This window comes from Balearica regulorum, chromosome 3 (genome assembly GCF_011004875.1).
Source record: "Balearica regulorum gibbericeps isolate bBalReg1 chromosome 3, bBalReg1.pri, whole genome shotgun sequence".
NCBI classification, from domain to species: Eukaryota; Metazoa; Chordata; class Aves; order Gruiformes; family Gruidae; genus Balearica; species Balearica regulorum.
Genome location: NC_046186.1, coordinates 24,377,341 through 24,401,365, shown reverse-complemented (window position 1 = coordinate 24,401,365; position 24,025 = coordinate 24,377,341). Strand labels below are relative to the sequence as shown.

The 24,025-nt window shown below is 34.8% G+C and overlaps 1 protein-coding gene and 1 long non-coding RNA gene across 2 annotated transcripts in view; one reads left to right on the top strand and one right to left on the bottom strand.

The window, feature by feature from the left end:
- Window positions 1-24,025, bottom strand: part of LOC142600924 (uncharacterized) — a 782,912-nt gene that overhangs the window by 187,785 nt on the left and 571,102 nt on the right. The window lies entirely within an intron of this gene.
- CSMD1 (CUB and Sushi multiple domains 1) overlaps window positions 1-24,025 on the top strand; it is a 1,232,729-nt gene that overhangs the window by 1,062,176 nt on the left and 146,528 nt on the right. The window contains exons 38-41 of the mRNA XM_075747278.1: window positions 1,525-1,643; window positions 7,099-7,168; window positions 9,394-9,510; window positions 13,608-13,817. Coding sequence (XP_075603393.1) covers window positions 1,525-1,643; window positions 7,099-7,168; window positions 9,394-9,510; window positions 13,608-13,817 — 516 coding nt within the window. The remainder of the gene's footprint in view (window positions 1-1,524; window positions 1,644-7,098; window positions 7,169-9,393; window positions 9,511-13,607; window positions 13,818-24,025) is intronic.

Below are 24,025 nucleotides of genomic sequence, written 5' to 3'. Positions count from 1 at the left end.
ATAAAGTTAAAGCCCTATCTGTATCAAAATGTGCAAACAGTATTATCTGAAAGAAAATTGTATTTCCGTAGAAAGATTAGGGTCTCAGAGAATAATATCAGATATTGTTTCATGATGAACCATCTGGAACAACAGACTCCAAAATGTCAGATATCAGAGTAAAGCCAAATATCATGTAATTTCTGTACTAAACACTCTGTCAAGTTGCACTTACTGTCACCAAAAGGGTTAGATTTCATAAGACGATGATGAAAATTGTAGCATTTAGTTATTTATTCATACAAGTGAACTGAAGGACACACAGTAGCACATTCAGAAATGTATTATTTTTGTCTGATTTCTACAGAATTTTGTGCTAACAAATTCTAAAGATCTGTTCTCACACATTGTGGAAATAATTCCCATTCTGTTCTGGCTTCTACACATCATATTTTAATAAAATATAACAGTTACATATTTATGTTTCAGTAGTAACTTTCTCTAATATATGACTTCATGATTAAGATTATACATTTTAAACTGATTTTTTACTTCAGAGCAAGTTTTTAATTTTATAAGGGGAATGAGATTCTGTTGTCAGACCATAAACTGACAAATTAATTCTGCTGGTCCTTCTGTTTGCAAAGAAAATCTTGAAAGCACAGAATTATTGAATCTAATCATCAGTTTCTCAACTGTCATCTTCATTTGGAGCATTTTAGCTTAGATAGCAGACATGATATTTAATTTTCATTTGTACTAACAAACTCCTTAGATAAGCATGCTAGGTAAAATAAGAAAAGTGATATGCACTTGGCTAAAAGCAGAAACTGGTACTTCAGGTTGCCAAATTTAAATGAACACATTTGAGAATTTACTAATCATGGAGAAGCTTCATAAAACTAATCTTCTGTTTGCTAACATTTGGCTTAAAAATAGTTAAGAACAGGCTGTCCTGTCACACCTGTGCAAAGATTTAGTTTTAGGTTAAGAGTACTAAATTTCAGATGTCTGAACTTCTTTATAGTCAATGGAGTTGTCTAAACATAAGGAACACCCTTGGCCTTTAGCTGCTCTTCCAAAAGGCTCTACCACCTAACCTCAGTAGTTCTGCTCATCTATTGTTGAAAAGAGAGAATATGCATAAAGTGTGTTCACTCCTTCTCTCTCCATTTCCTTGACAAGGATCAGAAAGAAAAAAAGAAAAGAAAAAAAAAAAAAGGATGTTTAATATACTAGAATTACCATACTGGTTGAAGACAACAAAATGGCATAGTGTGATAGCAACATGATATAATAATTGGTACAGTCACAGTATATAATCTTTGCGTTTCAGTCATAACATTTGTATTCTGCAGGGCAGTTCTGAAAACTTCTGTGTTTTAAACAAAGTTTCAGTTTAATGTTGAAATAAATTTGTAATTACTGTTCTCTTTCCCTTTCCACCCAATGCTGTGGAAAGAATTCATTAGAGCAAAGAATATCAATGCTGAGATTTTGTCCACTTATCTATGTTTTTTCAATATTTCTGTTTACTTTCCTCAGCTGTAGGCCTTGCTGCCTGTCCAGAACCAGTAATTCCTAGCAATGGGATCAAATCAGGAGATAGATATATGGTGAATGATGTTTTGTCATTTCAGTGTGAGCCAGGATATACATTACAGGTATTTCTTTCTTTCTTTTTTCTTCAAATCATACACTGTGGAATAATTGCAACAAAATCTCAATAGACTCACAAAACCTACTTTAATGAAGAGTCTGTAGTGTGTCCATAGAGGTGATTTAAGTAGAGCCTATGTGAGTACTCCCACATTATAAAGCTATGAACGTGTAGCATGTCTGGCCCTCGGTAATTTCTGGGCTGGCCAATCTTGTCTTAGATTAACATATCATCGAGTAGTAAAAACCATCAAAACGGACAAGGAAATAACATGGTTAAAATGTTTTCTCTAGAAAATTATTTTAGTACTATGCTTATTAAAACCATACTGTGTTTTTCCATTTTTGGAAATGGTTCCTCTAGGTGAAATTTTAACCACAATGGTAAAAATACATCATAGGATTTCATATTCTGCTCAGAAATTATAAAATTTAGTTTCCAAAGCAAATTTTATTCCTGCTAAATCTACTCATAAAAATCTTTCAAGGAAAGAAATATTGCAAATTAGTTCACAGATTGGAGATGTTCACTGTTCACACGCTGTTTTAGTTTCCACAGTAGACATGTTATTGAGCTATTGTTTGTAAATGTCGCAGCACTATGTAAATCTAAGACTGAAAGCTTTTTTCTTTCCTCATTAGTTCCTCTAATTCATTTGCATATATTCCACCACTGGTGTGATACATTGAATACATCTGAATTCACAATATTTTGGGTGATAATAGGTCCCACTCAAGGCAATGTAAAACCATACCACTGTGTCAGAAAAAGCAAAGTGTCACAACGTCGGCTCCAGAGAAGGATAACGTCATGACTCCCTATCTGATGTTTGTCAGTTCAGTGCTCCCTCAGCATACATAGGCTTATTCTTTCATCTCAGTATTCCTTACCATTCTCCTAAAATTCAGACAGGATTTAGACTGAACATCTTAGCTCTAGGCTAGCTGTGGGAACACCTGCACTTGAAAAGTCTCTCTAGGTAATCAGCAATATGCTTACCTTTTCAGTCATGTATTACAGATACAGGGTCAAGTCTGTAACCTAATCCATGCTCTTCACATTTATAGCATGACTTCAAACAACCTGTTTCAGAAGCATCGCATATCCATAGCAAAAAAGATTCCATCATATGTGTATCCTACTAATTAGAAAAGGTGCAAGGCTTGTGCACAATAAAGCCTACTCTACCCATCCTGAGCAATTGCTGCTCGTTTAATGGTTCAAGGATTACTTACAAACCAGCGGACGGTTCATATATAAACTACTTAAGTTTTTCTCTTAGGAAAATTTAATATTATTTTGAAAATACCTACTGTTTTAAAACTGTTAACTTTTGGACTTTATTAACTTTATTTTCCCTATTTCATCTTTCCCTTACAGTATCCTTTGTAGGTAGCAGTAATGTCAGTAAAAAAATGAGAGACATACAAGATTTGATATCATATTTTTATTATCCAGTCCCTTCAGAAGGACTGGCTGTCATTAAAGCTTGATTCCCGAATAGATTCTGACTTCCATGTAAAGACTTCTAATGAACCATTAACCTTTTTCTATTTCAAAGTAGCATTAAACTAAGTATATGATGAAATGCCATACTCTACAGATGTACCTATATTGGTATAGCCAAGGCAAAGTTTTGAGAACTGAACTTTATCTTCAGTGCTAAGAATGGAGTGCTGGCATGGTTTTGGCCTAGGTGAAGTATCACTGTCCAGTAATTATCATAAGCCAGAGACTATTCCTGATATAGGCAGTTTCCTTCATGGTACTTTCTTTTGGAGGTGAATTTGGAAGAAAATTTAAGGAGTAAGATATACAAAAGAATGTGCATTTGACCTCAAGGCTAGAAAACAAGCCAAGTACTTCTACTAGTACAGATGTAGCTTATGTGTTCTTATAATCTTTTTTTGTATGTGTTGAGCTAAATTTATTGTTATTAATCCCTAGACTCAGGATATTCTATTTCAATGCAGAATCTATCTGGAAGTCAGCCTATAATAAACTTGATTACACAACAATAAATATAATTGTATTCTAGGATTTATTGGATTAAATCAAAAGTAATCTTTTTTTTGCTTCTTTGAGAAAGATTTCTATTTTGAATATTTGTAGAAAAAAAATGTGTGGAATTCTTTATGTATTTTTATTCAGTTCCACCCTGTGGTTAAAGGATCAGGATCTGATGGTGATGCTGGTAGGGCTGTCATATAATTGATGTTCATTTTAGCACCTCATTGCTCTGATACAGGTCACTGCTTCTGACCCATTAAGACTGAAATATATATAGGTGAACATCTGATTGTTGGTAAGCCTATAGCAGTGATCTGATAGAAAAAAGTGAAAAACTTCCTCTATACTGTTTCCTCTGGAGATGGAATAGCATCTAATCCAATTTATTCCATCTGAAAGCCAGATATCTAATCTGAGTCGGCTATTTAGGCTGTCATTGTGAAACTACAGCCACACACCTCCAAGGGCTGATTCATACTAAAATTTTGTGTTAGGACAGGTACCTTACTTGTCTGTCTTCACTGATTAGGATATCAAAAGGTTAACATGGGTATCTAACTTTAAACTGCTTAGGTTTGGTGGGGTGACTCCTACTTTTATTGCCCATCATATTGCACACTCTTCTCTCCCTACTTTTTCAACTATGAAACAGCTGAATTTTGCTTATGAAAAAATGGCACTATTCCATTTTTATGACGTGGATTAGAAATAGATAAACCCTCAAGACACAGCATCATTAAATTTTCTGTCCATACTTAAAACAGTACTGCTGAAATATTGAGGTGAATATGAATACCTTAGAAGTATTTGGAATGAATAGGGGGAACCTTTTGAAGATACACAGTTGGCCCTGAATTTATGTTTTAGATCTGTTTTTACTTAGGAAAAAAATCAGAAATGTGAGCTCATATATAAAGCTCATGTATAAAACAGTCATGTATTTGTGAGGAAGAGATCTGCACATAAGAAACTGATCTGTTAATAGTAAACTTTACTACATTGTGTATATCACTGTCACAAAACACAGAACATCTTTTGTCTGTATGCAAGTCTTTTCTGTAATCCTTGACTATGACTAACTGCACTTTTGTTTTTATACTTCCAGGGAATCTATAATAAAATGCTTTCTTAAAATTTCACAGCATATTGTTCCTTAACTAACTATCCTTCTTACCTCTATTTCCATATATATATTAATTTAATCCTAACTGTGGAATCTGACTTACATAAAAACTGGTTTCATGATCTTGTCTGGAGTGTAAAACAGAAGACCTTCAATATCCAAATTCAATAGAAAAGACTGAATCTTTTCAAAATATTAGCAAGGATTTCTATGCTATATAGACTCTGCTGTAAGAAAGTGCATACACATGTACGTATAGTATGTTGCTCTGATAGGACAAGTAAAAATAGCTCTAAATTAAAAAGAAATAATAGTGAAAATAAGGTTTTACGAGGCACAGTATGTTTGCTATTCAGCATGTATATATCAGCATAACTTTGCAGATCTGTGGGTTGGGGTTGGGTTTTTTTTTCACTCTAGCTGTGAATTTACCCTCAGTCTTTAGAGAACATATTCACAGCTAGCAATAACAATCAGGTGTGGATTAGTTTATAATTGAGACTTACGAGAAAAGTCATAGAGCTCAAACTACTACCTGGAGATGCATAAGAAAGGTAATTGCTAGCTGTAGGATTAAGTGTCTCCCCCCAGGAGGGAACTTTAAAAGACTGAAATCAGAGTGTGCTCTTGTTGGGAAGAGGCTTGAAACCAGAGGAATCATTTCATTTTATTTTTCAAAAGATCTTTTATAGGCCATTTTACTTTTTTTCCTGACTGTGGTAGTTAAATTATGGCTTCCCCCGACTCACATCAGAGACATGCAATCATATAAGACTAGGAAGAGAGAATAAAATAAAACAGGGAATATTGCATTAAGTAAATTATTCAAAACCTCATCCATTTTGATAGTAACTAAGATGACACAATAAATGCATTTTTCCTTTAAAAGAAAAAGGTCGGGTTTTTTAAAAAAAGTATTTTATTGAATTGTTAACAATTTGTAGTATTTTTATAAGAAATATAATAATTTAATTTTTCATATTTTTAATGAAAACTGATATTTTTTTCCTTCCAAACCATTTTTTTTGAAATGCTTCAGTTTGCCTTTCAGAAGCTGATTCTCTAAATATACTTAACTAAATTATTAATTAAAGTAGTTTTATTCCATACAATTCTATATGAACTTTTTTCAAGGTAGTGTGTATAGTTTCTTTTTTGTAAACATACCAAATGATGTGGAAGTAATTTCATCAAATGGATTTTCCTTTACTGTAATTTACTTATTCTATCTTTTTCTTATTTTTATGAAAATTTGAGTGCTATGGACAAATAATATTTAAATAAATCTTCATATTATATTGATAAAATGTGCTACCTTACTAAATATTAGACCCTTAATACACTTAATAAAAATAAACAGGAGATACTAAGTGACTTCCCCAAGTTTGTGTAACCAAATGATTGAAACAGGAACTAAACCTTCCTCCCATGTTTCAATCTTTATATCAGACTCTCTCACTCCTGCCAGTTTATTCAGCTTTCACTTTCCAACAGCAGAATGCATAACCTGTGTTCCTCAGAGGACAGAATTGACCAAAAAAAAAAAAAAAAAGACTTTTGTTTGCGCTACTGCTAATTTTCAGTTTGAACTGTTACCAGTGCAAGCAAACCTGGGAGCATTTTGCAGTTGGTCCTGGGCAGCCACCCTGAAGTATGTAGAAATAGGCTTTGCAGGTCACTTCCAGCTACATCGTTCTGCTTGGTTTTGTGATGTTTTTAAAAATAGAGTAAATTAAACGTGACAGCTAAATAAAGAGGCACTTGCACTTTTATAGCTGTCTACCAAGATGTTGCATGTATGCAGTGGGTCATGTTGTGAGGCCATGTGAGAGTGCAAGGCCTGCTGTAATTGTGGATGACTGTCTTGGTATGGTCCATATCTATACCATCTGTAGCAAGCAGATGTGAAATAAATTCCTCTCTGGGTCTATACTACTCAGAGCAATGGTTGATTCACTCCAGATTGCAGCCTGAAAATGAACTAGTATGCTTACACTGTGGATGAGAACCCTGGAATTGAAATAGGGAGTGAGTTAACTGATTCTGTCCTGTAACCAGCCTTATATTTACTAAAAAATGTGAAGAGGTTTACAAGGTATCAAAGGAAGAATGTTTTAGAACATTTATCCAGTAGAAAAATAAGAACATAAAACCTGAAGTATTTGAAAATAGAATTTAACAAATTCATAAAAGTAATTATAATGCAGTTGATTGATATAAAAAACCCACACAGATAAGATGATCCAGGAGGTCCTCCGTAGGTCAGCCTTCCTGGAAAGTCCCATAATGAGTATCTGTAATCTAATATTTTGCCCTTTCCAAACAGGGCCGTTCTCATATTTCTTGTATGCCAGGAACAGTTCGACGCTGGAACTATCCATCTCCTCTCTGCATTGGTATGGGTACTTACTTGTTTTCAGTGTGTTCTGAATGTCAGTCAGAATAAAATCCTGGCTTTGTCATGCCTATTGTTCCTTCACTTAATTCTGTTTCATTCAAAACTTTTTTGAGTTTCCATATGTATCTATGAAATACTGAAAAATTACAATAAGCTTTTTCCTCATATATAATGTATATAAATAAAAAAATATTGTGACAGTGGGCAAAGGAGGAAACCCAGATGTTTACCGTTGTTTAGCTTGTCCTGAATAGTCTGCTTTGAATCAGTCTGAATCTTCTTCAGATGAGAGAGGAAGTTAAGAGATTCCTTTTGCAGAATGCTCAGCTTGGAGAACCTTCTCAAGAACAAGGCAAGTCATGCAGGAAGCCGATGAGACTTCTCAAGGAAGCAGGCGGCCTGTCTGCAGTGAAGAGCAGCTCTGAAGCCAAGCTTTCAGGGGTAGGGGAGTGAAAAAGAGTTTTAGGGGTCCAGAAAAGGCTGTCTCTTTTCATCTGAGAAAGCTGTTAAACAATGCTGAGTTAAAAAGCAAAGCTGAAAAGAATTTCCCTTTTAAACACACTAAGACCTTACTCAACAGATCTGAGTTTTCCCTGTGTAGATAATAATCTTGTTCTATTATATTGCTTCCTGATTAAACAAAGTTTAAAAGAGTCAAGATTCTGGTGTCTTTTGGATGCTTATTTCAAGAAAAAGCAGGAAGGGACAGGAGGGAAGTACAGCTCATAATGTTCTATCACTTCAGCTTTGAAATGCATTCTTCAGTGAATGCTTTTAACTTTAGTATTCAGTCAGCAAAAACTGTTTCTTTTAGCTTCATATCTAAGAGGAATTTAAAAGATTGGGATGATATCGGGCAATATTAACATGAAATGGTTTTAAAGATTCCTTGTCAAGTTGGGTCTATATATTATTTTGTATTGTCAACTTATAAAGAGGCAGTCACTTCTGATTAATATGAAAGGAGTGCAGTTCCTTCAAATCAATTTTAGAAATGGAAAATTTATTCAGGAAGGTGTACTTTGAGGTTTGTGTGGGGGTTTTTTGGTGCTAATCTTATGCTTCACCTTATATATTAAATATAGTTCCTATTTGAAATGTGCTCATTGGATTATTTTTTTTTTCCTTTAGTTCATGAAATTTTGCTGTCCTGGAAGATAAAATACCCCCAAGAAAACAAACAAACACTTAAAACACACAAACCCTCTCTCACTTCCAACCCTTAAAATGTTGATTTTCATAGAAATGCAACCCAAAATCTATTATTTTCACTAAATAGTGTATTTAATATTGCAGGAAGGTAGAGACATTTGAGAAGTTTGAGAGGGATTTCTCAGCTTTTTAGTGGAGTTTTTCCTATTTTGATTCAATTTCTTGTGTCATCTAACTAGTAGATTATTTTCATTTTTTCAGTACAATTACCACTATGCACAGTATCACAATTCTGTTACCAGATCATACCTCACTGTAAAACCTGGCATGACAGCTCATAGGCTTTAAAGTTGTCATTCCTCAAATAATAAATATAAATTATAAGATTTTAATTTGATTTCTTGAACTTACTCTTCCTTCATATTCTTTGTCCTACAAAGGTGTAAACTCAGGCACTTCTTTACAAGTTGCTTCTCATATTTATAGTTTAGCTTTATGTCATCCTAAATGATGCAAATGGTTTTTCAATCTCCAAACACATGAATTTGCTGAAGAATATCATACAGATAATAAACAAAGAATAATAATGTTATGCAGATAATCTATCCTCTTTCTGAATTAAAGAAAAAATGCAGTGGGATTTTTTTTGTTTGTTTTTAAACTCAAATGTGATTTTAGCTATATTAACTAGCAGATCTGCAGCTACATCACAGATCAGTGTCGTAATTCAGTTTAATTCCAAATTTGTTCCTCTAATTATGAAGCCTATCTCAACATAGCACCAGACTTTTTTAACCATAGTTGGCAAGCTGAGACAATGGGTTACCCAGTCTATATGTACAACTACACATTTGCAGTAAAATCACGTTGAACATATTGCATTAAGAATTGTACTCTAATTCTTTTTTTTTTTTTTTTGTCTCCTCCATTAGGAATGTTTTGACTGTGATAAATTTTACTGCTTGGGGGTCATGGGGATAAAATGGAAAATCCATTTTTTGAATTAATCATATGCCAAACATTAAGAAATAATATTAAAAGATGCAGTAACTTTCTTTTTATTTTTAATAGCTAAATGTGGTGGAACACTGACAAACATGGGTGGTGTGATCCTGAGCCCAGGTTTTCCTGGAAATTACCCTAGTAATTTAGATTGTACATGGAAAATTTTATTGCCTATTGGATATGGTAAGTATACTTACATTTGAACAGCAATTATTTGTAATAATTGATTTAAATATATATATAAGAATATTCTAATTTCCAGTGTGGAATAGATTTTATCCAGCCAATGTATTGTAAAGCCCTTACAGAAGTAGGTGTTATCTTTTGATTTGAAGATGACTGGCAGTTTAAAAATACGTCTTTGTGAAAGCAACTTGTTATTGTAAAACTCAGCCTTTCTCGGAAACTGATTTCAGAGCGAATAAAATCTGCTGTATGAAGATATATCAGATGAAATAGATAATGTAACTTCTAAATTAATCAGTGGTCTTCTTTTTAATGCCCTTTCATCTTCCCCCAAGTGACTTTTTAACAGTATTTTTTATGTTCTATGAAAATGGACAAAACCTCATTTCTAGCACTATGAATTTGATTAAAAACATTCTAAAACTATATTCCAAATACCAGGTAACAGTTGCCAATTTATAATGCTTCTAGGTTTGCATTAAATCTATCGTCATACGGAAAATATCTTCACAAAGAAACAATAATTAGATAGAGAAGGTAATCATGGAAAATAAAGGATCTATAAGTGCATGTATAAAACACTATCTTCTATCATTATCAGAAGTCAAAAAGGAATAAGTTTTCTTGCTGTGAAACAGTATGCCCCATACTGTGAATTCAGTGCTAGTGTTCAAATAAGAAAATTAATTTTAAAAGCTTATTATTAAATTCACTCTACCCATCTCTGGAAATGAATTTATTTTCTGTGCTTTCCATTGCATTCATATGAGGGATTTTTCTATAAGATGTACTACTTACGTAGAGTGTATTATACTAAGTTAGTTTGTAGAAATACTTTGCTACTATTTAGAACAGTGCTCTTTATCAGTGCATACCTGGTAAAGTTGATTCATCATATTTACCGCCTTAGTAGCCTTAGATATCCTTAGGATGACCATAGACAGGACATCCTTGGCTAATTTGGGCATTCTAAAGCTACATTTGCAGAAAATACAAATGATAACCAACTGTTCTGGAATGATGGCATCCTGATTAGGCTACTACAATACGGCCTTTTAAAAACAATCCTTCATATTTCTCAGAGTTGGTCTTTTTCTTTAAGCTTTTCCATGTAGACAATGTTTCATGGATTAATTATGCAAGAGACTTGTATCCTATTATTATCCCTCTCACTTTTCAGAAAGTCTCTGGTAGTGGTAATCCTATAAATAGAAAAGATTTTGTTTGACAAGGGATTTAACAGATACAAGGTGTTCATACCATTGATCTATCATTGCTTTCAAAAATACTAGAAAAGGACAACTTTTATCATAAAGTCACTACAAGGATATTTTCCCCAAAGTCTCTGTCAGTTAATCCACAGATAATGTCTTTATACCAGGTTTAAACATTGTGATTGATGTGATGTTTCATATAGAAATTCCACTGCAAAATCTTGGATACTATTTTCGTTACAAGTATAAATTTGTCTATGTAAGAGCTGTTTGTCTACATTCATTCTATTGTATCAAAATGAATACATGAAATCAGTGAAACATAGAAAACATTTCCAAAATTGAATAATGCTCCAAGATTTTATTTTTTTTTTAAGGATTTTAATGTGGTACTGATTGAGTTAGAGTTTAGCACTGTGATTAAAACTGATCCAGAGGACACTCACGGACATGTAATGATTGATTCAAACGCCACTGAAATAATTAACCTCCCCAGTGACTTCATCTCTCAGTAAATATTCCTTTATTCCCATCCATTTATTCAAACTTTCTAACTGAATAAAGTCCATGATATTGACTTCGTGGAAGCACACAGGTGTGCTTAAATGAAGTGCACCGATAAAATTGTGGGAGCTAAATGTGTCCCAAAGTATAGCGTTCTCTTCGTTGCATGAAAATATACATATATATAAAAGAAGACCCTAGTACAATCCAAACATTTTAAACAGATGGAAAGTACATCTTTTCAAGTGAGTTGCAGTGATTTCGCAGTGATTTCAGGTAGCTGTTAATTGATTAACATTTGTAAAAAAAGATTATCTCAGCTTGGAATTCTCGTTATTTAGAGTCTATTCAAGTGAGCGAGGAAATCCTGTTGAGATTGGAGCAGGAAGTAGTATAATTATAGATTGATTGAATAATGATTTATTTTCTATAACTATCAGTTTTATTCTGTATAGTTTTATGTAAGTAATGATTTAGTGTAGAAAATTTTGACATATCAAATTGACAATTGTAACTTGTATAAACTTAGAGTTAAGGCTTCAGTGACACATACAGTATGTCCTCTAATTGAAATGAATATCTTTGAAAAACCTTTAGAAAAAAAATGTTTATGTTTGTGGCTATTTTAGGCAGTTTAAATTTTTAAAAGATACTGGTAATCCTACTTTTTACTTTTAAAATACAAAGCTTTTCTATACTGAATATTTACAAACAGTCATATAAATTCCTTCTCAGTAAGTAAATAAGAATGATTCAATTTTAAAGGTACTCTGTGGCTCATCAGAGACTATTTCAGAACAGCAGGCTACTTTTACATCCAGTCTCTGGTGGGAATCACTAAATGCTGATAGTGAAGTCAAGACGTTTCCGAGCTGCTTGGTGTCCTACTTCATCTTAAATCCCGAGAGCATTGTAAAATTAGTTACTTTGCCCAAGTCAGACTAACCATATCAGACACCATACAAGATAGTGATATGGCTGACATTGAGACTTTGATATGTTCTGTATGTGTCTCTCAATTGATAGCATCAGAACAAATTGTCTTATTCAGCAGCTGAAATACTTGTTTTCATATCTCCCACTCTGCGTGGGTCAGAGAAGGTACTAGAGCTAAACAACCCATATTCTTATGAATGCTTTATAATAATCAGTTTATTTAGTAAGTTATTTAGTTTCTCCTGTAGCAAAAAAAAAAAAAAAATCCATTTTCTACAAATGATTAGATATCAAACCACAGATGCAAAGAAAGGAGCTATAGAGCAAGACTGAGTGAATGACTTACCCTGGTGATTAATCTATTCTTCTTGGAATGAAGAATATGTCTCTACTGCTGTTTAAGAATGTCAGGCAGAGAGTTAAGGCATTGAATATTTTACATTGCTTTGTTGGCTAATTCAGTAATTCTGCTTTATTCCATTCCAGCTAAAAGTTGCTCATAGTCTACTAGAGCAAGATTAGGCCCAAGCAGTGTGGTTGCAAGTTACTTGGTACTACTTGGCTTTCAAAACGGGAGTTCATCCTCTATCCCTCTTGTGATACTATATATACACACAATTTGGAAAGCATGAATTCCAAGTCCTTAGTCCACATGAAGTAGTGCCAGAACTTAAAAACAGCTCTTCCAATGAGATTAAGCTTATACTTCTGACTGTTCAGCATTTCAGGAGTTGTATCTCTCCCTTTAATTTTGTGAGAAAGCCCTGGTTCAACTACCAGACTTCCGGAGAGGGCTTGTGGTAAATGATCCTGAGCAAGGACCTGTCACCAGTCCAGAGTTCAGTGCATCTTACAGTGCTGTGGACAGAGTTGAATGGCTCTAAAGACACACTGGCCCAAGCTGGAGGGAAGAGGAGGTGTATATAGGTGACTTGGCTCAGGAAAAACAAGGTAGACTAGATGGAACTAGGTAGGTAAACTTCTGCTTCTGAAAGGTCACTCTGTGAATAACCTTCCTGGGTGCTGAGCCGATCCTGAGGCTCTATGAAAGGCCTGGCCCAGCTACAGTAATGCTCCTTTGGCAGAGTCCTGACCATGCCGTGACACAGCAGGATTTGTGACATGCCCCTCCCTTGAGTGTTTCTGTTGGCTGTTTTAGGAACCTGACAAATATCTGATTGTTGACTTAGTGACTGTTTCATTCGTCCCTTTATGTGAGGTTATGGTATTTATTGGGAAACAAAAAGTTAGAAGCTCCAACTCTTGCAATACTCAGCAGCTATTTTCTAAATTTAAGCATCCCACTTTGAATGATGACTAAAATATAAATGTGCCAATAAGAATATTATGACCTTTTTTTTGTATTTGCATACTGTAGCATAAAGCAATATGAGTTATAAAATTCTAGTTTTAATTTTTCTTGCTTTCTCAATGCTGCAGGTGCACACATTCAGTTTCTGAATTTCTCTACTGAAGCAAATCATGATTTCCTTGAAATTCAGAATGGGCCTCACCACACCAGCTCTATGATTGGCCAGTTTAGTGGAATGGACCTCCCATCACCCTTGCTAAGTACAACTCATGAAACACTTGTCCATTTTTACAGTGATCACTCAGAAAACCGGCAAGGATTTAAGTTGACATACCAAGGTGAGAGGAACTAGCACAACTTCATGGTTAAAAAAGAAAAATAAAAAATGTCATTTATTTATTTTTTTTAAAAATGCTAGGCATATACTATATAGCATTTTTAAATCTGTGGGGTTTTTAATCCATAGGTTGAACTTTTTTACAACTGAAATTGTGTTGAATTGGAATTTTTGTTTTACTGATATAAAAACCTGAAGCCAAGGTGATGTCACTTGCCAAAGGTCATATGGCTGATACTCTTTTCCATCCCATTAAGGTGTACTGTTACTGGACAATACTGCTAATATTCACTGTGTTGTTTTCCAGTTTATATAATTATTGTAATGAATGAGGATTTCAAAACATAGTATGAATAATTTTAAATATTTAGGTGAAAAATTCTATAATTCTTTGCAGCCTAGACTTGTGTGAAAATTAACAAGAAATTAAAAGACACCAGATAATACATATTCTGTATCTGTGTTTTCAAATACATAAATTCAGTACTTGAACATGTGAACTTTTTGTCGTCTTCTACTGTTGGCTTTTTTCTTCACCTTCATTGTTTGAACCCCATTGCAGGATCTGAACAGTTTAACAAAACAGAACGGCTAGTTGAATTCTCATCTAACTGCAGTGAGGGAGATTCATGCCACCTTATTCTAGGCTCTTAATTTAAGTAACTTGGTTAGGTTTTTATATATATGTATATAAGCCTATATGTTTGTATAAACTTATGTGTTGTGGGTTAATCCCAGTGGGGTGGAGGGAAGAAGAAAGGAATACGTGGGGGCCAAGGTAAAAAACATTATTTAATAAGTGAAGGATAAGTGGAAGAAAAGAGAAAGAAAACAAAACAAAACAAGTGATGCAAAGGCAATCACTCACCACCTCCCACGGGCAGATTGATGCCCAGCCAGTTCCCAAGCAAAAGATGGCTAACATCCCCTCTTTTCCCATTTATTGCTGAGCATGATTTTATATGGCATGGAAAATCTCTTTGTTTAGTTCAGGTCATCTACCAGGTTGTGTTCCCTCCCAGCCTATTGCACACTCCCAATCTATTCAACAAAGCTCAACATGAGCCAGCAATGTGCACTTGCAGCCCAGAAAGCCAACCATATCCTGAGCTGCATCAAAAGAAACGTGACCAGCAGGTTGAAGGAGGTGATTCTGCCCCTCTACTCCGCTCTTGTGAGACCTCACCTGGAATACTACGTCCAGCTCTGGGACCCACAACATCTGAAAGACATGGACCTGTTGAATCAAGTCCAGAGGGCCATGAAGCTGCTCAGAGGGCTGGAGCACTTCTCCTATGAAGACAGGCTGAGAGAGTTGGGATTGTTCATCCTGGAGACGAGAAGGCTCCAGGGAGACCTTATAGCAGCCTTCCAGTACCTAAAGTGGGCCTTACAGGAAAGATGGAGAGACACTGTTTATCAGGAAGTGTAGTGATAGGACAAGGGATAATGGCTTTAAACTAGAAGAGGGTGGATTTAGATTAGATATTAGAAATTCTTCACTGTGAGGGTGGTGAGGCACTGGAACAGGTTGCCCAGAGAAGTTGTGGATGCCCCCTCCCTGGAAGTGTTCAAGGCCAGGTTGGATGGGGCTTTGGGCAAGCTGGTCTAGTGGAGGGTGTCCCTGCCCATGGCAAGGGAGTTGGAACTGGATGATCTTTGAGGTTCCTTCCAACCCAAATCATTCTATGATTCTATGATCCTATGATTCTATGATTCTATGATTCTATTCACTGGTGGGGCAGAGCGAGAAACAGAGATGGGTTTGATGCTGTACAAGCACTGTTCAGCAAAAGCCAGAACATTAGTGTGTTATCAGTATTAGTTTGGTCACAAATCTAAAACACAGCACCATATGAGCTGCTATGAAGAAAACTAACTATTGTAGCCAGGCCCAGTAGAGTATTTATTTGCATACACATATAACATGTATATACATATATACAGTTACAATTAGACCATATATTCGGAGTCAATGGATAAAGAGGAAAACTTTTCTGGCAGATGATTCTGAGCACCTGAATTAGGCTAATGCTCGTAAAGCATGCCCACAAAGAGGTCACATCTCTCTATTGCCTGTGGAGTTTTGTTCTGTCACATAGTCTTAAAAGTAGAGAATATGCTCACAGCACACCCACCTGGTGTGATTTTTATTCTGAGCAAAGGTAATTGTGATTTTTAGAATGTTCTGGAAAGACAGGAAAGTGGCAAATTGCAGAAATGTAGAATAAATAAAATACAAAACTATGTGCTATGTTTTCTCTATATTCTCCAATAATCTTTGTTCTGGTTCTAATTCGTGTGTTTTTCCATACTATTACAAGCTCTTCCTTAATGGCATTGAGTCTTTATAGGCTCAACTACATGTGATTAACTCCTGACTAACAGCATTTTCTGTCATGAAATTAATAGTTAAATCTTAAATTGTAGGCTCCCTAATACGTTCTTCTAGAGGCTATATTCCAGCTTGCTCAGCAAGATTTTGCATTCCCTTTAAAGGAAAACATACATTCATATTTTAACAATTTATGACAGTTTCAGCAGGGGGACAAGGAGACAGGTTGAGTTTGCTTTTTAATCATCATAATGCCTAGCTTTTTGTATCTTTATCTGTTCTTGTGTATCTGGATCAGAATATATTTATTGTACATGGTATTCTATGATTTTGGCAAGGACAGTGACATTTGTTGATGTTTAAGGAAATGGTAGTCTGGGTCAAAGTAAAAGATGGCATAGATTTGGAAAAACAAATTACATATATTTTGATTGGTTCATGACATAATGTAGTTGACATAGATCTACTTCAAACACCTCCAACCCAAAGTATTCTATTATTCTGTGATATGGTTTTCTGTATTTAGCCTGTCTTAGGCAAATTTATTTACATTTAATTTATTCCATATATTTAAGCAATATCTGCTTATCAGTCCAGACGGGAAGAGTCTGTAATCTGTGCTACAGTTCATAGAACTACAGCTGCAGGAAAATGTATTGTTATATTTTGTCTATCTTTTTATTTATTTTATTCATTTAGCCAATCTTGTTTGTTTCCCATTAGAACAATTTAGTATGCTCAGCAACAGGAAACTGAGCCCAGGGAATCATTCACATGCTATTCAAGTATAGCTAAGATTACATGTATGTTCAGAAGTTAAACTGATTGCCATAACCCATGCTCTAAAAATCAGACAAAATCTTGGGCCTATTGAAGCTAACAATTGTGTCGATTATTTCAGTCAAACCACAACTTCACTTTTTATCTTTTGCCTGTTACAGGCACCATTCTTGTAGTAGTATTTTGCAAATATTTATATAAATAATCCAGAAAAAAGTAAGTTCTCAAAAATAGTAATAATTTGATAAGAATTTTCTAACTTTAGCAATTAGTCTAATATTTATAATAGTAGATAGAAAATTCAGAACCAAGAAAGAGATATAGTTAAATTAACTGACATTTGAGTAATTCTAATTTCAAATAAAAAATACAACTGGTATTTATTATCTTGTTTCTCAAAAGGTGTAGTTATAGGTGTATTTGAATTACCAAATGCATATACATTTATCCAGTTTTATTTTCCCCATGACTGAGAAACAAAACAATTTCTCCAGTAAAGGCAACTCACACAGTTCATTTTTATGTAATGCTCCTTACTTATAAAGAGACTCTGGGGTGACTCATTCCTGAATACTGACTGTTTTGAGGAAGCACAGTGTTTTTGTCTATATATTAAAAAACACATGGTTTTAAAACTTTAAAAAGTCCACAACATAATCCACTCAAATAAAAAGATGGTGGGAAAAAAATTGTTACAAGGTACTTATTATTACAGATTTTTTTTTCTAATGTGAAAAATTGCTAACATTGATATGTTCAATTTTTAAGTGATTAGGATTTATAAGCTAAGCTCACTGTACTGAGCTTCTAATTGACTTAGGTTCCCTCTTCCATCTACCTCCTTTTCTACATTCTAGGAACAGATTTTTGACTTTTGTTTTTTAAATATGAACACCTTGATTGTGCTTATTTTTCTTCAGATAGCACAAATTCTCTCTTTTGCCTCTAAGATCCCAGATTGCACTAGCCATTTCTGTTGATAACATTTCTCCTTTGGTAATTCTTTCTAGGCTTAATATTATTAAGCACAAGTAACTTGCTCAGCAGCATTTAGAACATGTAGGAAATTGTATTCTCGATTCAAGATACTCATAATCTAAGAAAAACTTCTGGAAGTATTGTGTTTCAGTGTATTCACCATTCCTCTGACATGCTCTGACAGAATATGCCGGTGGTTTACAATTGGGCAATTTTGATACCTGCTTTATTTTTCTTCATACAAAGTATATGTTGCTTTTGATAGCTGACTTTTCCAGCCCTTGATATTTAGCTATCTTGTCTTCCAGAACGTCTCTGGATTTTCCTACTTCTTTTGATATTCTAATTCTGGATTTCACTCTTCCTCTTAGTCTGCAATTGCTGAAACTGAACTTAAAAAGAATTCTTCACTACTCCAAAATGTTTCTCTTTCCTTCTCCTTTGTTCCCTGTTGTTAGAAATGTTTTCATTTCAGTAAGTCAAACGTCAAATAAATCTTACCCTGATTTGCTTGGATGACAAGACTTATTGTGATGTCTGACTGTCATGCTCCTTGATATACTTCTGTTATGCAATTTTGAAACCATTGGCCAATTATTTCAGTCAAATTTCACAGTTCCTATATATATTTGAAAAGCAATATTAGTAACGTGGATGAAAGAGTCCTGAAATAGTGCCCTTATTCAGAGGAACAATGCAGCATTGCTCCATAGATCAGTTTGGCTTGCTGGCTACCCAGTTGGCATATTGCTTGTGACAACTCATTTTAATACACACTGTGTCTTGCCTAACTGCTATTTATGGGATACAGATGTTGGAGGAAGATAAAATATGAGAGGCTGGCATGGGTGTCACATTCAAAATCTTATGGGCGAAAGGAAGCATATCATATATAGAAAGCTAAGAATTTATTGTTAGCCCAATTAACGCTTACACAGTTAAATTGTCCAAGTCAGTTAACACAGAACAAAATCATAAGCAATACAGTTGAAACTGTAATGCAAAAACTTCCTCCTATTTACCCCATTTCTGTTGTATTATGTTCACCCTCCCAGTGCTCTTACGGAGCATAACATTGACAGCTTCTGTCTTTTTATGTAGAATGGAAGAGGCAGCCGTAAGCATCCCAAGCTCTTTGCTGGGAAAGATATGATGTTCACGATAGGGATTTCTTACTCTTCAGTCTTGGCTTCCACTTGGACTACTTTCTACATGTTTTTTTTACCACAGTCTGCTTCTTTCATACTGGTTCCCAGCCAAACTTTGAAAGTTCCTTTCCCTAGCTTCAATTACTATAAAGGACTATTGTCTGTAAGTAGTAACTGCCAGGGCTTTACAGGCCTTTAGCATACATGGAATTTGGAGAGCATAACCTAAAATGTGGTAGGTAATAATTACTTGACTGCTAGGAATTCTTAAAATGAGCTAAAACCAGCTCAGGCCAAGGCAAGTCCAGACATATCGCCGATCTCTGGGATCTTGCACTGTCAGGTGCATAAATGGCATAAAGTCTATGGCATTTTGGTGTGACAGAAAATGTAATTTATTGTGTTTCAAGGGTTTGAAGATGCTGCAAATAAGGTAAGGTAATCAAGAAAAGACTTAATCATTGTGTTGTCTGCTTATAAGAAAGTAGTGCCCAGATGTTGGTAAACAGAAACTGTGGAGATATTATGTAGCTATACTGTAATATATGTGTAAAAAACCCCAGACTTTGTTCAGCTGCTGCCAAAGCAATGTACTGAGTTCATCTATCCTCCTGACTAGGTAAACCTAACAGTCGCTATACCAAACAAAATAGCCTTTTGACACCTATCAATAATAATTTACATGATTTCCAAGAAGCCTATTTCAAAATTATTTAATCTCTCAGGGCATCTAAAATAGTCATTGTAAATAAAAGGGAACAAATAGTTGTCAGGACTAAGTAAATGTATGTAAAACTGGAGGATGTATACCAGTGCGAGCAGATGTAACACACACAAACTAAATTCTGCAAAGAATTAGACAGAATAAATTCATACTGAATATTTAAAAAAATAAGTTTTGTCAGTACTTTTACTTTTTTCCACTTTTGCCATTTCTATAGGAATGAATTTGTATAGCAAAGCAGATGAATCTGTGGACCTGATACCTTTATACATTTAATAGATGTTTTCTCAGATTGCTTCTAATTGATCCCATTTTAGGATGTCCTAATATACTATAATTGGGAAGAAGAGTTCTATAAATAAAAAACATTGCTTTTCTAATAATGAAATTAATTTGATATACCCTTAAAACATATGAGTAGGCAAAAAGAGTCCATAGTTGTAGTCACATTCACCAAACCCATTCTAATGTCTTAATGAGTGTGTTGCATACTAGGAGGTGCTCATGAGATTGCATAGCTTAATCTTAGTCTGATTTTTTAAAATGTTCTTAAGTTTACATTAAAATGGATTTAAGATTAAACTTGTCCTTTTACTGAATGGTACTAAGCTTGGTTTGATTCAAAGACTGCTTTTTCATGACGGAAAAAAAAGTGCCATTTCTACTAACTAGAATATAACAAGTAATGGCATTAAGGTAGCAGACTTCTTTTTGCAAGGTAGATGCCTTTTTATAAAGATACCAATCTAAAAATAAAGGGAGATTGCTAATAGGTATGCTTATTCAAGCAAATTTCCATGTCATAAAAAATGAAGATCTTAGCATTTTATGAAGGATAAGGCTTTTTGATAACCTCTCATCTCAGGAGAAAGAAAAGAATATGAATATTGTATAGTGAATGATAGAATTAATAATGCTATTTCTCATTTTTTCTACTGACTTTCTGACAACAGAAAAATACTTATGAGGTTGAACCTTAATATAGCCTGGGATTGTTCTCTGGGCCCATTATTTTGGGGAGGAAGAAAAGTGTATGCACATTGAGAACAGTAAAATATTTGCTTCCCATGCTTGCAAGGAGCTAGTGCTGCATCTTAAGTACTATTCTGTGAAGTCTCACAGCACAGGGTTTGAATATATAACCTGAATCGTTTAGGTACTGTGTATTTCGGAATGTAGTGAAAAGTTTGTCTCCTTACCAGAACCCTAGGGAAGATGCAGCTCTGAGTACCATTGCCGGTCAGCTCCTTGTTTTACACTCTGATGTTTTCATGTTTAGTTATCAATTCAGCGGTGCAATTGCACTACATAAGGAACAGTGGGGATTCCATCGTGTTCATGACTGAGTTACTGAATTTGTGTGTGCTGTGAAACCTTTTGTTTCACTTGTGGCAAGAAGGAAGTTCATACTGATTACCTTTATTATTTTTATTTATTTCTAAGATAATGAGAGGACTTTAAAAGTGCTTGATTTTTAAAACAGCAAAATTTAAGTTTAATTACACTTTTTTCTGTTGTTGAAATAAATACTGTAATGTTTAATTCAAAAAAACAGAAGCAATGAGAAAGGATGTCTCTTTGTTATCACTGCTGTGGTTTTGCCACCTAAAAAAGCAGCAAAGACAGGAAGCAACTGGAAATACTTAAAGAACATTTCTAAATTGCATTTGACTGGTAATCTTGAGTTTCTGAGACTCCCGCATCTGTCACATCTCAGTATCTGAGTTGTAAACAGCCTGTGCACACTAGGTCTGAGGGGAGGAAGAACTGTCAGAGAAGTTTGATTGGCAAGCCAACTTGGCTAATTACAGGCTCAGGATACTCTGCATATAGCTGGAATGACTGAAGATATATACTAGATCAGAAGAAATAAATAGCTTTTATGGTCTCTGAGAGATTCATAACAGAATTTAGTACACAGAAGAATACGTTTAGTCTAACTTGGTGAGAAATATTTGTGGGTTTTAATCCCTTGGTACATTATGACTGTTGCCTCAGCCATTTAATATTTCTGGAACATCTTTTTTTCCACATAGTTTTCCCTTTAGGACTACGGCTTCTTTAAGGGAAGCAGATTAAATATTTTGTTTATGTTATTTTTACTGGGGGAATCATAGTTCCTATTACTAGAAGTCTAAGCATTTTTAGTCTGTTCTGAATTTTAATGTAGCAGCATAAAGCTGAATATGAGGTAAGGATCTTACCCGGTTGTACTTGGAAAGCAAGGTATTCCAGAAAGCGCAGAAACATGTTCTAATTGCACTCCATTTCTTCCACAAGCACAATAATAAACATACACATGATTTGAACATGTTAAATCTGATGATCTTTATCTAGCAAAAAGACAATTACGATGGAGCTTCTCAGTCATAGTAATCCTGGAAGGAAAAAGGGATTGTTGAAAAACTATTATATTTCTAAAATGGTTTCGGATTAAGTCCTAAGGGGTGAATACTAATGGAAATAAAATAAGATCTTTTTGGGGGCTCATAGCAAATATTTTTCTAACTTGTGACAAAATTAAGCCATTTTTTGTGACTCTAATCCTGAGTCATTTCATCTGGAAAAATTACATTCTTTGGTGCCTAAGGCAATAAAGTGAGGCTCCAGATTGCCAGTCCTGTCCTGGGCTGCAGTAAATCATATACTGGGCTTCCATAAAAAGTGTAGCCAGCAGGTCAAGGGAAATGAATTTTCCCCTCTACTTCTCTCTTGTGAGACCCCACCTGGAGTACTGCATCCAGCTCTGGTGCTCCCAGCACAAGACAGGCATGAAGCTGTTAGAGAGGGTCCAGAGGAGGGCTACAGAAATAATCAGAAGGCTGGAACACTGCTCCTACGAAGAAAGGCTGAGAGAGTTGCAGTTGTTCAGCCTGAAAAAGAGAAGGCTCCAGGGAGACCTTATTGTGGCATTTCAATACTTAAAGGAGGCTTGTAAGAAAGATGTAGAGAGACTTTTTACCAAGGCCTTTAGTGACAAGACAACGGGCAACAGTTTTAAACCAAAAGAGGGTAGATTTAGATTGGACATAAGGAAGAAATATTTTAAGGTGAGGGTGGTGAGACAGTGAAACAAGTTGCCCAGCAAAGTTGTGGATGCCCCATCCCTGGAAGTGTTCAAACTCAGGTTGGACAGGGCTTTAAGCAACGTGATCTTGTGAAATATGTCCATGCTCATGGCAGGACCATTGGAATGAGACGATCTTTAAAAGTCCCTTCCAAGCCAAGCTAACCCATGCTATTATACTCTATTCTAGTCTAGTCTGAGAAATGGATTTTGTTCTTGAGTCTGTATTTATACACAGCATGATACTGGAGGAATGTACAATAAGACTAAATGAAAGTTTTAAGTAGGCTTAATTGTGGGCTTTCCTAACATTTGAGTGTTTGCGTGCTCAACTCTTTGCTAATACAATTTTTCTGTAAAGTAATGATTTCCATGTTGAAGTGTTATAGATGTATCACATTTGCAAAGGCAGTAAGTCACCTTCTTACTGTAATAAGGCAAATACATTTAAATCATAAAAACAAGATAGCAGAAGATCAATTATATTTCTTTTGCGTTTACACTCTTTTCTTGCCAGTGGAAAATACATTGCACAAAGAAATGCCAAATTGTCAATACGAGATCATTTTAAAATTCAAGTATTTGACTGCTGCCAGCATTGGAATTAAATCTTTTTCTCAGACTTCCTTTACATTGGGCTTCATTTCAGTCTCTCCGGAGTTTTTTTCTTCTGTGAAATGGCATATCATTTTTTAAACCTCAATACCAAACAAGTCTTTGGGCATGACACCCATAAAAAAGCTTTCTTTCATGAGGTGTGACATCAGGATTTGTGGGTAATATTTGATAGTGATGACTGAATAATGAATTGTTCTGTTCAATCAGGTATAGTTGTTGCATATATCAAAAGAACAGAGAAGAATATAATTCATATTTATATTAAAACTATAAAACATATTCCCTGAGTGGCCTATAAATCATGATATCATAGTCTGATGGATCAACTGACTTATAGTTACTCCAGTAATTTATGAGTCATTCATAGGGTTTATACCAAAAGTCACATGCATCTTCATATTTTACACCTTTAAAAAAAAAACAAACAAACAAACCTGTGCTCAGCTCATTTGCAAGTGCTTTCAGCCCTGACTGACTGACCATCAAATTTATGATAATCTGCTTTAGGCAAAGATTCTATTCTTACTAAAACAAATACCAGAACAAATCCAAAAAGATT